This window comes from Mustela erminea, chromosome 2, assembly GCF_009829155.1.
Source record: "Mustela erminea isolate mMusErm1 chromosome 2, mMusErm1.Pri, whole genome shotgun sequence".
NCBI lineage: Eukaryota > Metazoa > Chordata > Mammalia > Carnivora > Mustelidae > Mustela > Mustela erminea.
In genome coordinates this window covers 116,170,140-116,185,395 of record NC_045615.1, presented here as the reverse complement: position 1 = coordinate 116,185,395, position 15,256 = coordinate 116,170,140, and the positions used below count along the sequence as shown (strand labels likewise).

Below are 15,256 nucleotides of genomic sequence, written 5' to 3'. Positions count from 1 at the left end.
AGCTGACCATTATCAACCAGAGGGAAAGGTGAACTGAGAGGCTTGTTGGTTGCAGGTTCTCAAGGAGAAGAAGGGAGAAGTGATTGAATACTTAGGCTAAAGGTCTAGGGTGTTTGTTGTCCTTTAATGTTGAATCTACCTAAGGCTGAATCAAAAGTCCTGTGCAAATTACAATACTTTTGCTCATTTTTCTCAACTTTCAAATGAGCTGTGATATTAAGAGCTGCCACAGTGTCATTAGTTAACACTTAAGAAGACTAATGAAAATTAAAAATTCAATTTTTCTAATTTTTCTATAGTTAATTAATAGCCTGTTCAATAATTATAATAACTCACATTTATATAATGCCATATAGTTTACAAAGCCTTTTAATATGGCACATTTGAGTTAATCTTTACAAAAAAGAATCATGTTGAGCAAGCATGTAGGAAAATAGTTATTTCAGTGTTTGCACATTCATATTTTATAAAATCCTTCATGTTTCTTCCCCAAAGTATCACACTGAAGAGAGAGATTAATAGTTTCATCATGTATTAGCTCATTTGGGCAAAATACACCACTATATCCAAAGTTGTGGATAAATATAGCTATACGGCATGTGCTTCTTTTCTTTCTTCCAAAGAGAAGTCAGTGCCAGATAATCAACAAAAGTGCATAAAAGGAGGGAGGGGTCTTTTCATTAGTTGGATCTTTCCAAAACATCAGATAATGTGATTGGTCTACATTCCATAATTGATAGCTTCATCAAATGCAACCTTGATGTCACTATTATAGTACAAATGTCAAGTTGGCCTAAATTAAGTTACTAAAAATTAAGCATTTGTCAGAATTTTCACTTTGAGGTTTTTTTTTTTTTATTTTTGTTTTGGAAAAGAAGATTAATATAACAACACCACCCCCAAAAGTAGGACATAGAGATTATTTACTTTACCAACACAGTGGACTATAGTTAATAAGAGCTTAATGTAAAGATTTGGGATTTACTCTTAAACTAATCCCCTCTTGGACAATGATATGCTATTTCTGCTTAACATGAGTGAAAACTCATGATCCTTTATGTGACAAACATTTGCTAGGTGCTTGGGACATAAAATTAGGTAGGACCTGGTCCACATATCCAGAGAGGTTCAAGGTCCTCTCGTGGTAAATGGGGGAACACCTAGACCTGAGAGTGACAGAGAGCATCTGTAGAGAGGGTGAGATTATTCTGAAATCGAAAGAGAAGGAGGGGAAAGTTTCTCTACACCTGTGCTGTGCAATATGGTGGCTGCTGGGCACACAACAAATGCAGCTAGTTGTGAATTAAGATGCACTAATAAATGTGATTGGATTTCGAAGACTTAGTTCAAAAGAAAAGTATAAAATTCCTCGTTAATACTTTTTATATCAATGATGTTGAAACAATAGTATTTTGGATATATTGAGCTAAATAAAATACAATATTAAAATTAAAATTTGTTTCTTTTTACTTTTTAAAATGTGCCCCCTAGAGAATTTAAAATTGTATATACTGCATTATATTTTTATTGAACGTTGTTATTCTCGGCAGAAGCTAGAGCTCACACTAAGTCCCTGGCCAAGAGCAAGGTATATTGGGAAACTTCTAGTCATTTAACCAGAATACTGGGGCACAGGAGCAATAGGAAATGAGTCTTAGGGATCTGGATTTCATGACCGTATGGAAGCCAGATCCTTAAAGTGACTTACAAGTCATGATAAATATTGTAAAGTCTATCTTAAAGGCATAGTGGAATTACTGAGTTTACCCATGGAAAGATTTTCTGATCAGTTTCCTTCCTCAAGATGTTCTGCTTTCTTATGCCACAGTGCATTTGCAAAATGCATGTTTATGGACTTGGGTGCAGAGATACATGCAATGGGTTTTGACTCATTTGATTGGTTTAGCTTGAGATGTCATTCACAAAACAGCTAAAGGAAATAGGACAGTCTGCCCAAGCTGGTTGGGTAGGTGATTTCCCTTCATATTTTTGAGACACCCTTGAATTACTGAACAAGTAGCAAATTATGTATGGTATATCTATGGTATGGTGATGGTTGTCTATTAATTCAGATCAGTCAGATAATGAGAGGACAAGCAAAGGAGAAGCTCAAACAGGAAATAAAAAACAGTGTTAAAATCATCTAATAATTGATATTTAATAAAATTCGTCTTTGCTACCTTTGTCTTGTAGTATATATTTCTGTCATTTTGTGTTCCATGGAGCATGGAGATGATTTAGGAAGTCTTTATACTTTTTCATTGCTTATGCATCTAAAAGTCTTTATCCAGACCACCCTGACTGCAGCAAATCTGAGAGTTAAGAAAAGGCTGATAATTCGTAGTTACTGACATAGAATCCTACATTGTGGTTGAACATCACCATTGTTTTAGTTGCTCCTTTCCTCCATTTTCCACCAAAATCTTTTCTCAAGAACCACTTCACCCTCTACCTTCCTTAGCCTCCTAGGCTTACAGTCATTCAGGTTAATCAGAACTCTGCAAGCCAGAGTTTGGTACTTAATGTCTAAACTGTCACTGCTCTCATTTCTTGTGGAGTTCTAAGTCCAGCTCCATTTGCAGTCAGTACAATTTCCTGCCAGAAAACATGATAATGGGATGTTAATTTAAAGGGCAAATCTACACATGAGGATATGGCTCAGTGCTCGAAACCCAAACCAAGTGTGCCTGGGCAATGACAGTACCACTTCATTTCTCTCTTCCCTTTGTCAGTCTGCAGCCCAGGAGCCAAGAACAGCGCTTCATCACGGATAATTATCAGCTCCTTCCAAATGAAAAAAAAAAAAGTAATTTTTCATAGTTGTTATTTTTGGAGAAAATAGTTCTCTATCCAAACCTCTTTCAAGAGATACTTCCTGTGGATTAGAATATATGTTCTATAATTAATTGAAGCTCACTATTTTGAAATTATCAATTTTATTGGGAGTTGTCCCAAAGTTTCTGTCTTTTCAGTGTGTTTCCTTGCACTTAGCCCTAGTAGACTAGCCTGGATTTATTCACACTGATCCAACCTTAGACTCTAAGGAAGAGTATTCTTGGGTTGTACTTAAAGGCAAGTACCTTTGGAAAACTGATGCTGTCATTTTGTTTCTCCCCTAATAGTGCCCTCTAGTATTAGACACTTAATGAATGCCTACAGAATTAGATAGTGTAATCAGTACTAAGAGAAAGAGAGACCCCCCCCTTTTTTTTTTTTACATTTTGTCAAGGTTTTGGTTTTCCTTTCTGTCCATATGTGCCTTTTCACAACAATCTCCCCCTCTCACTTTATCTTTTAGATGGAGGACCTCACCATACAATTCAGCCTTAAATGGCATAGATTTTCTCCATTCATCTCACATATAGTATTTGGGATTTCTTTGCAATTTCTGAGGAAGTCGGGTTGTTAGCTAATCTGGAAATGAATATAAATCTTTCATGGCTGAAGTTGACATGCAGTTTCCTTAGTATACGAGAAAGAATTTTTACATTATCCTGAGTTGGAAATGTTGAATAAAAGTTCTGAGAACCAAAATCTAAATTAGGAGGCTGTTCCTTGTTGTTGCCTAGCATTGCAGAGCATTTTAGTGAGATCACCCTTACAGAAACATCAAGCACACTACTTGGCATATATTAGAATTCAATAAATGTTAATCTCCCTATGAAATTCCCTTTCTCTTAGTCAAATCCCTTTTACCAAGACTAGCTTATTAGTTGATGAGAAACAGCCATTGTATGTTTTCCCCAGCTAACTGGGAGGCTCTGCTCTCTTTTCGATAAAGATTTTGATAATGCAAAGGCAGTTAATTTCAGTTCATATTTTTCTTTATTTATCTCTCTGTATTTTGATGTAATGCTGATTTACTATACCTATTAATGCAATATAAATCTTCAATTTTGTTATCCACCCCATCAGCAAACTAGCTTTTGTGAAAATTGAAGCTAAAGGATATTTGATGAATGTTCTATCCTCCTCAATAGTGAAAACTGGTCTGAAAATCATTTTTCAAGGAGCTTTTTCCAAAGGTTTAGAGTTCCTCCAAGCCTTTAAGAAGTTGAAAATGTTATTAAGCATTTTGATTTCTTTTCCTTTCATCTCCTGTTTAGAAATTAATGTCTTGAAAAATTGGCTGCAAATGTTAAGGTTTTTTAAAAGATATGGAATCTATTCATCTGTCTAATAAAACCGCAACATGTTAAAAATAATCGGTTCTTTGCTAGACATTTTGGCCAATCTTTGAAAGATTTTTGTCTTTGCTTTTAGACCTTCAGATGCCTTTTAGTTTCATTTTTAGCACTAGGAAAACCAAGCACTCTAATCATTTTCTAAAATGAGAATTTCAGCGTGTATTCAATCTCTGATCTTTGTAAGGAAGCAAGACGTGGTTCCATTCCCGTGTTTCATAAAAGGAGATGATAGACAAATAGGTAGTTTATGTGATTGTGCACCAGCCCTTGGGGTTTCTGTTTTTCCCATCAAGATTGTGTCTTCTTTTTACTGCAGAATGTATCAGTATCCGAAAAGGTCCTCTGGTTTATCTTCTTTGTAGGATCATTGTTGCATACAGTTTTGTATAAAGAAGCAATTCAGAGACTGTCCCAATATGTCTGCATATGGACGTGCATATGGTCGATTTTAGCTTTAACTTCAAATTTCCTTGAATACGTAGGCTGTGTGTATTCCCATAATGGTAGTTGAGCAATTTCTTTGTGATGGTTCAATTTCTTTCTCTCTTTTCTGCATTCCCCCCTCCTTTTTCTTTATACAGTAGTAACCTTCCTAAAAAGGCCCATTAAAAAAAAAAAAAAAGGTAAAAAACCATAAAACCCATGCAAGCAGGCGCCAGAAAGTTTAGATAATGTCCCATCCCATTTCGCGGTTTGGTTAGAGCTGGCTGCGTAAATAGAATGGAATGTGGTGCGAGGACTCCCTTACAACACTGTAGAACACTGCCCCAGGATGAGCTCACCATCCCTTTATACTTAATGATCTCCAGGATGTGCTGGGTGCTCTGGAACAATGCAATTCCAGCCTTTAGTTGAGAAGACATACAATCCACATGGAAGTGAACCAGGCAGTCGACTCTGTTGGCTTTACGTCACCAGGTCAATTATTTAGGCCTGCTGCCTGTTGTCAGAGGAATTGTGTTTTACTGAGTGTCTCCGTGGAGCCCCACCTCTGATTTTCAGAAGGTGTTTCAAGAGTGAGAGCTCTGCAAACATGTAGTTACTCCATTCTTCTTCCACTTAAACTTATAAAGCAAATCACAGAAATCTTTGTAAATTCAGTCAGCTGAGCTACCTGGACAGGGTTTTCCCTGTGATTAAGCAGCAGAGCTGGCTTTCATTCTCCATTGTCTTAGAGAGTCTCGGAGAGTAAGGATTACATGTAGGCATAAGGGCGAGAATTAAAGATGATCAGTTGATTGGTGATTGATCGAGTTTTCAACAAATATTCATTGAGACTCTGGTATGTTTCAAGTACCGTTAAAATACAGTAGTCGAGAGGACAAATGTGCTTTTTGCTTTTAGGAATCTTTCACTGTAGAGGGAGAGATGGACATAAACAATGAATTAACTATCAACTATTTAATTACAATTGGGCAGAGAACTATAATGGAGAAATCATGTATTGTAAGAACAACTAATAGAAGCCTGACCTCATCTCAAGTCTCAGAAGGAAATGATTTTTGTGTTCAATGTAATTTTAGGCAGTACATGTATGTTGGTGAAGGAGAAGGAGAGGCAGTGTGGGGAGGATTTTACAAGGAGCAAGGGGAAAGCTGGCGTGAAGGCCTTGGAAAAGAAAAGGAGCTCAGTATATACGAGGGACCGGTAGGAGCTCAATGTGACTGGAAATTAAAGGAAAGAATGGGAAGTAAGAGGAGAACATGATGAAGACAGGTCCAGACCATACAGGGCCTGATGAGTCCTGTTAATGATTAAGGAATTTCCTTAAAGTTGTATGAGGCCACTGATATGTTTTAGATAGTAATTGACATGATAAGATTCCTATTTCCTTAGTTAAGGTTATTAAGGTTGAAGTGAAGGAATAGATTAGAGAAGGGAAAATATAGACAGAGGATCCAAGTTGAGAGGCTGCTATGCTTGTCCAGAAAGAGAGGCTGGCAGCTTGGTTTAGGGGCGATGTAAGAGAAAAAGATATGTAGGAGGTAAAATTCAACAGGCCTTAATAAGTGATTGGATGTCTAGAGGGGACTAAGGGAAGAATGGAGGAGGCACTCAGGTTTTTGTCCTGAATACCTGACTGGATGGTGCTCATTTCACTGACACAAGAACATTGGAGAAAGACCCATGGGGGAGAGGGAGGACTGGAGAGCTGGGTTTGGGGAATGTTGGTCTAGTTTGAAGTGCTCAGAGGATATCCAGATTGAGATGTCAAGTAAACAGTTGGCTACTGGAGTCTGAAGCTCAGAAGAACTTCTCTGATGAAAACAGAAGTAGGAGCATTGTGTACAGTAAGAGAAGATGAGGCGTGATTATCAGATCACCTAGGAGAGTATAAAATAGAGTAAAAAGCTCTATTAATTGCTTAGTTATACTTCACAAGTGCTTACCGAATTCTCTTTGCCAAGCCCTTAGCTAAACATTGGAGATATGAAAAGGAAAGACTTATGGGAAATAACATAGAGCATCTCTTTGCCTTAAGCCTAAATTACTCTTTACATCACCCACATCAGGATACTCTCAGTACATCCAGAGAAAACTCTTGGGTAAATCTATGCCTTAGTTCTGTGTTTCCTAGTCTCTGCTCCCACCTCCTGAAACCTCTGTAACCCTAAGCTCACTTCATTCTTGTTTGTTCTTAGTAGGTGTAGAGATGAGTTGGTAAGCGTATGCCTTATATTAAATCCTTGTGTTCTTGAAAAACCTTCCCTTGGATTTGAGAGACATTATCTCCTTTGGCCTTGTCTTCTTAGAACAACCGATAGAGGACTGCTTCTTGTTACTAAGAAAGGTTTTTTACTGTTTTGTGAAAATGAGTCCCCCCTTGGGCTATAAGATATTATTTCCATATTTTGTAGGTTATAAATTGCTGATGACTTTCAGCTTATGATGATATTGACTCCATTTGTGAAAATTAGGCCACACCCTTCTAGTCTGTTCCTAAAATAAGATTCACTGGCAAAGTGAAATTTATAGCCTCTTTTATAGCTTTGATTCTTCAGAGACCCGTGGCTTAAAATAGCCTACATTTTAAGACTGTATTTTTCAAATTATTGTCTTTGGACCACCTGCATTGGAATCACTAGGGTGTGCTTATTAAAAATTAAGATCATTGAATTGTCTTTTCCAATTTTTTTTAAAACTGCCAGGATAAACCCCAATAATTTGCATTTTTTTAAAGATTTTTATTTATTTATTTGACAGACAGAGATCACAAGTAGGCAGAGAGGCAGGCAGAGACAGAGAGAAGGGAAAGCAGGTTCCTTGCTGAGTAGAGAGCCCGATGTGGGGCTCAATCCCAAGACCCTGGGATCATGACCTGAGCTGAAGGCAGAAGCTTTAACCCACTGAGCCACCCAGGCGCCCCCAATAATTTGCATTTTTAATGAGGACTTCAGGCAATTTTTATTTATACTAGAGTTTAGAATTGTTGTTTTGAGGGATGTCAAATTTTGTACATCTCACTATGAGAATCCTGAGTAAAATGAGAAGTTAAGCGTTTTGCCAGAAGGGTGAGTTTTCTTACCAATTTGGAAGATTAAGAATCGAGTCACAAGGGTTACAGTACTTAACAGGGATCCTTCAGCTGTCCAGTGATAAACAGATCGCATTTCCCCTATTTCTTTTGGAATATATCAAAGCTCAAGAGAGAAAAGTGCAGAGCTGGGGAGCAAAAGCAGAAGAGAGTGAGCATCAGATTAGAGCACACGGAAGGAAGAGTGAATGCAGAACACGGAGAAATGGATGCTAAAACATGGGTCATGTGTCATCTTTTCATTCAGTTTTAGTGGATGTTTTGCTTTTACCAGCATGCTTGTTGGGTTCTCGGTATGCATGATTGGACGTCCATTTAGGTATGTTGGTAGAGGTGCACCTTCCTTCCTATCTCCAGAATTGGCAAAAGTCTCTCTTTACTCCCACCCCCTCCCCAGGAAGAACGCCGTGTGATTTATGTGGGTAAAATCAGACCTGACACGACACGGACGGAACTGAGGGACCGTTTTGAAGTTTTTGGTGAAATTGAGGAGTGCACAGTAAATCTGAGGGATGATGGGTAAGAATCTTCAAGATTATTTCTTGTTTAGAAACTGACATATGTAAAAAATTATAGCCATAAGATTGCTAGGATGGGAATGCTTTGACAGATGACATGTTGAGTTCAGAACCTTATTTATTTTCTTTTATCCCTATTTATTAATCTTTCTAGTTGAGATTTCCTGTCCCAGAAATAAGTATTTAGCTGCTTGACAGGACAATCACACTGATAAATGGATGCAGTGGTTCAGACATTGGCACCAGCAAAGTCTTCCAAAGTAGGAAGGGTTACAGGCATATATGTTAATGCTTTCTCACAAGCTTTGAACCTCTCCTCTTTGTCCATTGCAGAGACAGCTATGGTTTCATTACCTACCGTTATACCTGTGATGCTTTTGCTGCTCTTGAAAATGGATACACTTTGCGCAGGTCGAATGAAACTGACTTCGAGCTGTACTTTTGTGGACGCAAGCAATTTTTCAAGTCTAACTATGCAGACCTAGGTATGGATTTTATTGTATGTGGAATGAGGAATCCATAATGGAGGGCTCAAAATGGAAGCAGATGTAAACCGTGGGCATATAGGGTTGGCCCATCACTTTATTTTGCTGGAGGGAATGTTTGAATACAGATTTTATCTTATTTTTAATTTTTTAAAAGTATAAGACAGTTTCAGAAGCAAAGGGCTTGGGTTTTGGCAGCAAAAAACAGAAGTAAATTCTTTGTACTGTCTTCCCAAATGCTGAAAGTCTGCACTGTGTGTGTGTGTGTGTGTGTGTGTGTGTGTGTGTGTCTTTGCATAGGTTTGCAATGTGCTGTTGCTTTCTGTGCCTGCCCTGAATCCTTCTGTATAAACCTTAGCATTAGCATAATTGTCTTATGGAACAGAATATGCAAAAGGATATTCTGGTTCTTTTTTCCTTATTATCCTACAAACTCTTAAAAATGTTAAGACGTTTTCTACAAATTATACCTTGAGAGAAGAAAATATAATTTTATACGCTAAATCACATTATACTTTCTTTAAAAAAAAAAAAAAAAGGAGAAAAAAAACCCCACTATTTTTTTTCCAGTGTTTTCATATGCTAGGCACCGTGCCAGAGGCTCTGCAAACATTCTTTTAAATTTAATTACCAGAACGATCCTGGAAAGTGGTTGTTATTATTATTATCTTCCTTTTATAGATAAGGAAACCAAAGCATTTGTAAGTATTCCTTTTTCCTGTTCTAAAACTTATACAGATTCAAGGGGTAAAATTTTGAAAATATAAAAAGTATGAGGAAAAATAGTAATATCACCCATCAGCCCATCACCTAGAGATCTGCTGTGTGATTTACAGTCCAGTGTTTTGTCTCAAGATGTCTAATTTCTTCTGGTTGAGGTCACATAATTTAGATCTGTCAATTCTTAAATTTAGCTCTTCTCAATTCATATTATGTAAGTCCATTTTCTACCATATTTGTGGGATTGAAAATAGTTTATTAACTTTTTTAATGGTTACACAGTATTATGTTAGGTGAATACCATTACATTTAATCATTCCATTAGAGCTAAACATTTATTCAATTTTCAATTTTTTGACATTATAAATAATGCCAAAATGGACATCTTAATTTTCTTCCCAATTTTAATTTGGTCCCTTTGCATTGCATTCCATTCCCTATTTAATGCACATATTCTAAGCCTTTAAATCCTTTGATGAAGAAATGAAGGAAGAGAAATGGCAAATGTCTTGTGCACCTGATGTAATTAGTTTAAATCAATTTATAATAATCACATAAAATTAACATATAAATCTATTCCTCAGCATTACTATATATCTGTCTGCACTTGCTTTGGCTTGTATAAGGAAAGAAATGAATACCAAATACAGGGATTTTTTTTCTCCCCTCCACCAAAGTGATATCTTCCTAAAGTAATTGATATAGGTGGTGTGCATTGTTCAGGGGGAATATGCTATAATTCACTTCACAAGCTAAATAGATAGTATGAAGCAGGGGGGAGGCAGCTGACTGTCAGAGAGATAGAGGCTTAAGGATGAAAATATAAAAGGTGGCAAGTCATTTGTTCAAATGTTAGCTGATAAAAACAGTCAAGACGGATTGAAGTCTTAAGTTGATTTGACTTATTTTCTTCAGTGATGAAGGCCAGGGTGTTTCCAGTCTTTCAAAATATCTAGAGTTTAAAATAAGCTACCTAGAGGGGCCTTCAAATCACGATTCATCACTGGGAGAGGGAGGATTGGATGGTATTTCCAAATTGAACCGGAGCCTCCCTGAAATATTTCTGAGAAGAATGCTTCCCCTCTTGTTATCTTTCTGCCTCGCCAGCAGCAATAGAAACTTCGCCGTTGCTAAGCCGGTTCTGTATTTTCTGAAAAGTATGTTTGATGTGTATTGTACTAGCATGGGTTTTTCCAATTCCCTCAAGCCCTACAATTTCACGAAGGGTAGTCGATCTGAGCATAGACAAGGTGTAGTGGAAAGAGCCCTGGCTTTGGAATCTTACAGACCTGGTTTTGAAACCTGACTTAGCTTCTGACCTTCAGCAAACAATTAAGCTCTCTCTGACTCTGGTTCTTCATTTGTAAACTACCTCATAATGTTGTCACAAAGATTCAATAAATGTTTGTGATGTGGTTGGCACCGTATCTGGCATAAAGTAGGGACTCGATAAATAGTAACTATGATTATAATTTTCAAAAATGATGGCAAAGATAAATTAGAAATGTCAAGTTATTTTGAAATGAAAGGATCAACATCAGGGGCCAGATCTTGAACTGAACAACGTACATTCATGTGTGTCCTGTGTTTGTTCCCTGAAGAGTTCAAGTTAAATGCTTCAGGGGTTGACCAGTGAATTCGGTGAACATGAGATTTTACTGGACATTCAGAGGGATTGGGAGCTCACATGTATGTGTATTGAGAGTTAGTAAAAATGATGTGATATTGATTAATTTTACCAAGAGTAAAGTGAACTATCATTTTAGCTAGATTGATTTAATTGGTCTTTTTTATGTTTTGCTCCCCAAATTAAGTGAGCTTACACATCCTTCTACCGTCGGGGCCACCCAGTGACTACCACAATGCTATTAGTTCAAAATGTGATGATTCCTATTTAATATTATGGTCAGTTTTATAAGTGAGACTCAGGGTTAAAGGGACAATCAAGGTTACCTAGGTAAAGCCAGGATGTGAGCCTGGTTTTTATGAATCTGTAATCTGTGAGTCTTCTGTTTACTGTCCTATAAACAGATGGAGCTTTCTCAAAGACCTCAATGGATAATCTTAAAGATGAAAGATAGAAATTAAAATAGGACTATAGGGCCAGAAGAGAAAGATAGGATCAATATTAAGAATATGATCATGTATTCATCAGGAATTAGTTATGGTGCAGAACTTATACTTAAACATATAAGAAAAGTGAAATAAGTAACATTCATCACAAAGTCTTTACTAACTCAAAATACGTATTACATTATCAGTATCTCAAATATATATATAACTTTATATATACCCTTGGCATTCATTGGTAAATCATCCAAAGATCCCAACACAAAGGTTTTTCAACCAATTTTTAAAAAGTTGGTGTTCAAGATTACTACATTCATTCAACAAATTCTAATCTTAGTACCTGATTTGTGCCAAGAGTTCTATAGGTGGTAAGAATACAGTTGTATCATGATGTGTTTTTATTTATATGGCATCATTATTTATAATAATTTATTTTAAAAAAATAATTAGAGCGGCTTTTGGCTTTTTCCTATCAAATTTCTATTATATCTTACTTACATTGCAATATCCTTTGGTGGCATAGATGTTATTGTCTCAGGAACTGAATGTAAGCATGTATTCATACAACAGAAAAGATTTGTGTATATCTACTGTGTGACATAATCCCCCTGTGCAAGTGATTATAGATATGTAAATACCAGCTATCATATTCCATACTAAAGAAATTCTTGAGATCCACTGTTTCCATTTTATTTATTTATTTATTTATTTTGCTAATGAAAATATGGAAACACTGAAATTCTGGATTTGATATAGAGTAACCCAAAGTTAAGACATTTTGAATATTCTCAAAATGGCCTTCAAGGAAGGATCTGTATGTGTGTTCTTTTTTTCTTTTTTTAAAATGTTTTATTGATTTATTTGAGAGAGAGAGAGAGCATGAGTGCAGGGAGGGACAGAGGAAGAAGCAGACTCCCTGCTGAGTGGGGAGCCAGATGCTGGGCCCAATCTGGGATCCAGGACTCCGGGATCATGACCTGAGCTGAACGCAGATGCGTAACCGACTGAGCCATCCAGGCACCCCTGTATGTGTGTTCTTGATGATTCTGTGCTGACCTTCATGCCACACAGACTCTGGCCATCAGGAGGCTCTTGTAACTTTATTTACAGTGCAAGTGGAATTCTGGTTTCAGGTTAATCTCAAGCAATGAGCAGGACTTTGCATGTGTGTGTGTATACAAAAAAAGACTTGGATTGGAATGATAGCTACTCATGAGGCTTTAGTGATACAAGCCAACTGCTCATTTAGGCTATCTGTGAAGGGAAGGTTGGGAGCTAGTGTAATTTAAGAATTGACTATGTGAGATATTAATGAGGAAAGATTGGCCATTTTTGTCCTTTTATGTCTGAGCTCCACTGTACCTGCTGTTCTTACCTGGAAAAACTTGGTCGGCAAAAAGTCAGTAAATACAAGGGATTGTAAGAATGAAAGAAAAAAAAAAAAAGTGAAGGAATTTCCTTGTCTTTAAATCTAAGATGGCTAAAGTAGTTTGAAGCTAGGGCGAAAAACCAGCCTGGTGCTGGAGAGCTTGGGAGAAAGTGACCTTTTCAGCCAAACAGCTTGTGAGGTCAATGAGTGTACTGCCATATTATCTAATCTTATACTTTTCTGTCACTCCGGACATTTCTGTTTTGTAACATTCTGGATAAATCACAGAAATGTTCATGTGTTAGTAGGATTGGTAATACTTCCCAGAAAGGACTGGTTTTCCCTTCAAGTAAATGCTCTCAAGAGAATGAATTTATCTGCAAGAGGTTTTCTATTATATTTCTAAGATGTCTTTCTTCCTTTGCAAGACCAGCAGAAATATCTGATTTTTTTTATAAATGTCACAGGAGAAATTTCAGAAATATTTAGAATCAGAATTTCATTTTATATCCGGCATTGCTGAAACATGAATATTTTGTTAAGGGGCTATGTGAAGTATGTGGAACTTCTCATAGAAGCTGACTTGGACTAGTTCAAGGAAGACCATGGTTTTATTTATACCTTGTATATGTTTCCTCTAGTACTAGTGAGGTTGACTTTGCCTTACCTGGTCATAAAGTGTTTCCCTAGACCTTCTAATTTGGGATGAATTTTATTGCTGGGGTTATCCCAAGATACTAGAAAAGATAAGTGGATCATATATTCCTCATGACTGAAAGGGGAGCAGCCAGGTGGCGAGTAGGTGAAGTTCTGATGAGTCTCTCCCTCCCACTCACATGGCTTTTATGCTCAGTGAAACCAATCCCATTGAATAGGAAAATTAGTTCCAACTTCCACTCTTACCACTTCACTTGAGCTGTTGAGGAAACTTTGGTAAATCATTTAATATTCCAGGAAGGAGGCAGGACATGGTTATTTTTAAAGTATATTGATTGAATACATTTCTATTGATTAGAAGTATTAAAGTTTGTTCTGATTACCTCCCAGGATTGTTTATGGCTAAAATGAGTCAAAAAGTAGTGTTCTGAATGCTTACCACTCAGAAGTATTCTGAGTGGTAGATTTACAGTGGTAAACACTCCCTACCCTCTGTAAACATATTGCCTAATCTTATACTCTCTCTTCTTTTCTCTCTGTAAACATATGTATTTTTAAATATTTATTTTTATTCATTATATATAAATTTATAAATAATATATTTACATATAAATAATATAACAATAAAATATTGGAGATATATATATCCTCTGCAAATACATATATACATATATATATACATACACACACACACACACATATAAAATAAATATACCCATAAAATCTATCAATCTATCTATCCATCAATAAAAGTTGGGTATATTTTTGGAAATATATCAATTGGATAAGTTGTTATTGAGTCAAGTAATCTTCAGTTAGACGATTGCACTAACAATGAGAGTGTGTCTAACCTTGCTTTGGTTTCTTGCAGATTCAAACTCAGATGACTTTGACCCTGCTTCCACCAAGAGCAAGTATGACTCTCTGGATTTCGATAGTTTACTGAAAGAAGCTCAGAGAAGCTTGCGCAGGTAACATGTTCCCTGGCTGAAGATGACAGAGGGACGGTGAATACCTCACGGGACAGCGCGTCCTTCCCTAACTGACTATTGCAAGTCATACTTAGGAATTTCTCCTACTTTACACTCTCTGTATAAAAAACAAAACAAAACAACAACAATACAACAAGAACAACAACAATGGTTTACATGAACACAGCTGCTGAAGAGGCAAGAGACAGAATGGATATCCAGTAAGCACATGTTTATTCATGGGTGTCAGCTTTGCTTTCCCTGGAGTCTCTTGGTGATGGAGTGTGTGTGTGTGCGTGTGTATGTGTGTGTGTCTGCGTGTCTGTGCGTGTGTGTGTGCGTGCATGAACACGCTTGATTTGGGGGAAGTATGTGTGCACAGGAGGGGACTGGGGGCACCTGACCAGAGTGTGCCAGGGCAAACCACTTCAAATGGCAGCAGTTCCATGAAGACACACTTAAAACCTAGAACTTCAAAATGTTCATATTCTATTCAAAAAGAAAAAAAAAAAAGCATAAATTCAAAAGGAAAGAAAACTAACCAACCAACCACAAACCACCCTAAAATGACAGCCACTGATGTCTGGGCATCGACCTCCGTACTCTGTTTTTTAAGAAAGTGCAAAATCGACTTGAAGCAAGCTTTCTCTCATAACATAATGGTGATATGACAATCCCGAAGAAACCACAGGTTCTGTAGAACTAATATCCTTTCTCTCTCTCTCTCTCTCTCTCTCACCCTCC

General features: G+C 37.0%; 1 protein-coding gene across 6 annotated transcripts in view; it reads left to right on the top strand.

The window, feature by feature from the left end:
- Positions 1–15,049, top strand: part of PPARGC1A (PPARG coactivator 1 alpha) — a 641,970-nt gene extending 626,921 nt beyond the window's left edge. For all 6 annotated transcript variants that reach the window (XM_032333994.1, XM_032333989.1, XM_032333988.1 and 3 more), the window contains 3 exons: positions 8,120–8,241; positions 8,574–8,725; positions 14,413–15,049. In XM_032333994.1, the coding sequence (XP_032189885.1) occupies positions 8,120–8,241; positions 8,574–8,725; positions 14,413–14,516 (378 nt within the window). In that variant the 3' untranslated portion in view covers positions 14,517–15,049. The remainder of the gene's footprint in view (positions 1–8,119; positions 8,242–8,573; positions 8,726–14,412) is intronic.
- Positions 15,050–15,256: the final 207 nt, after the last annotated feature.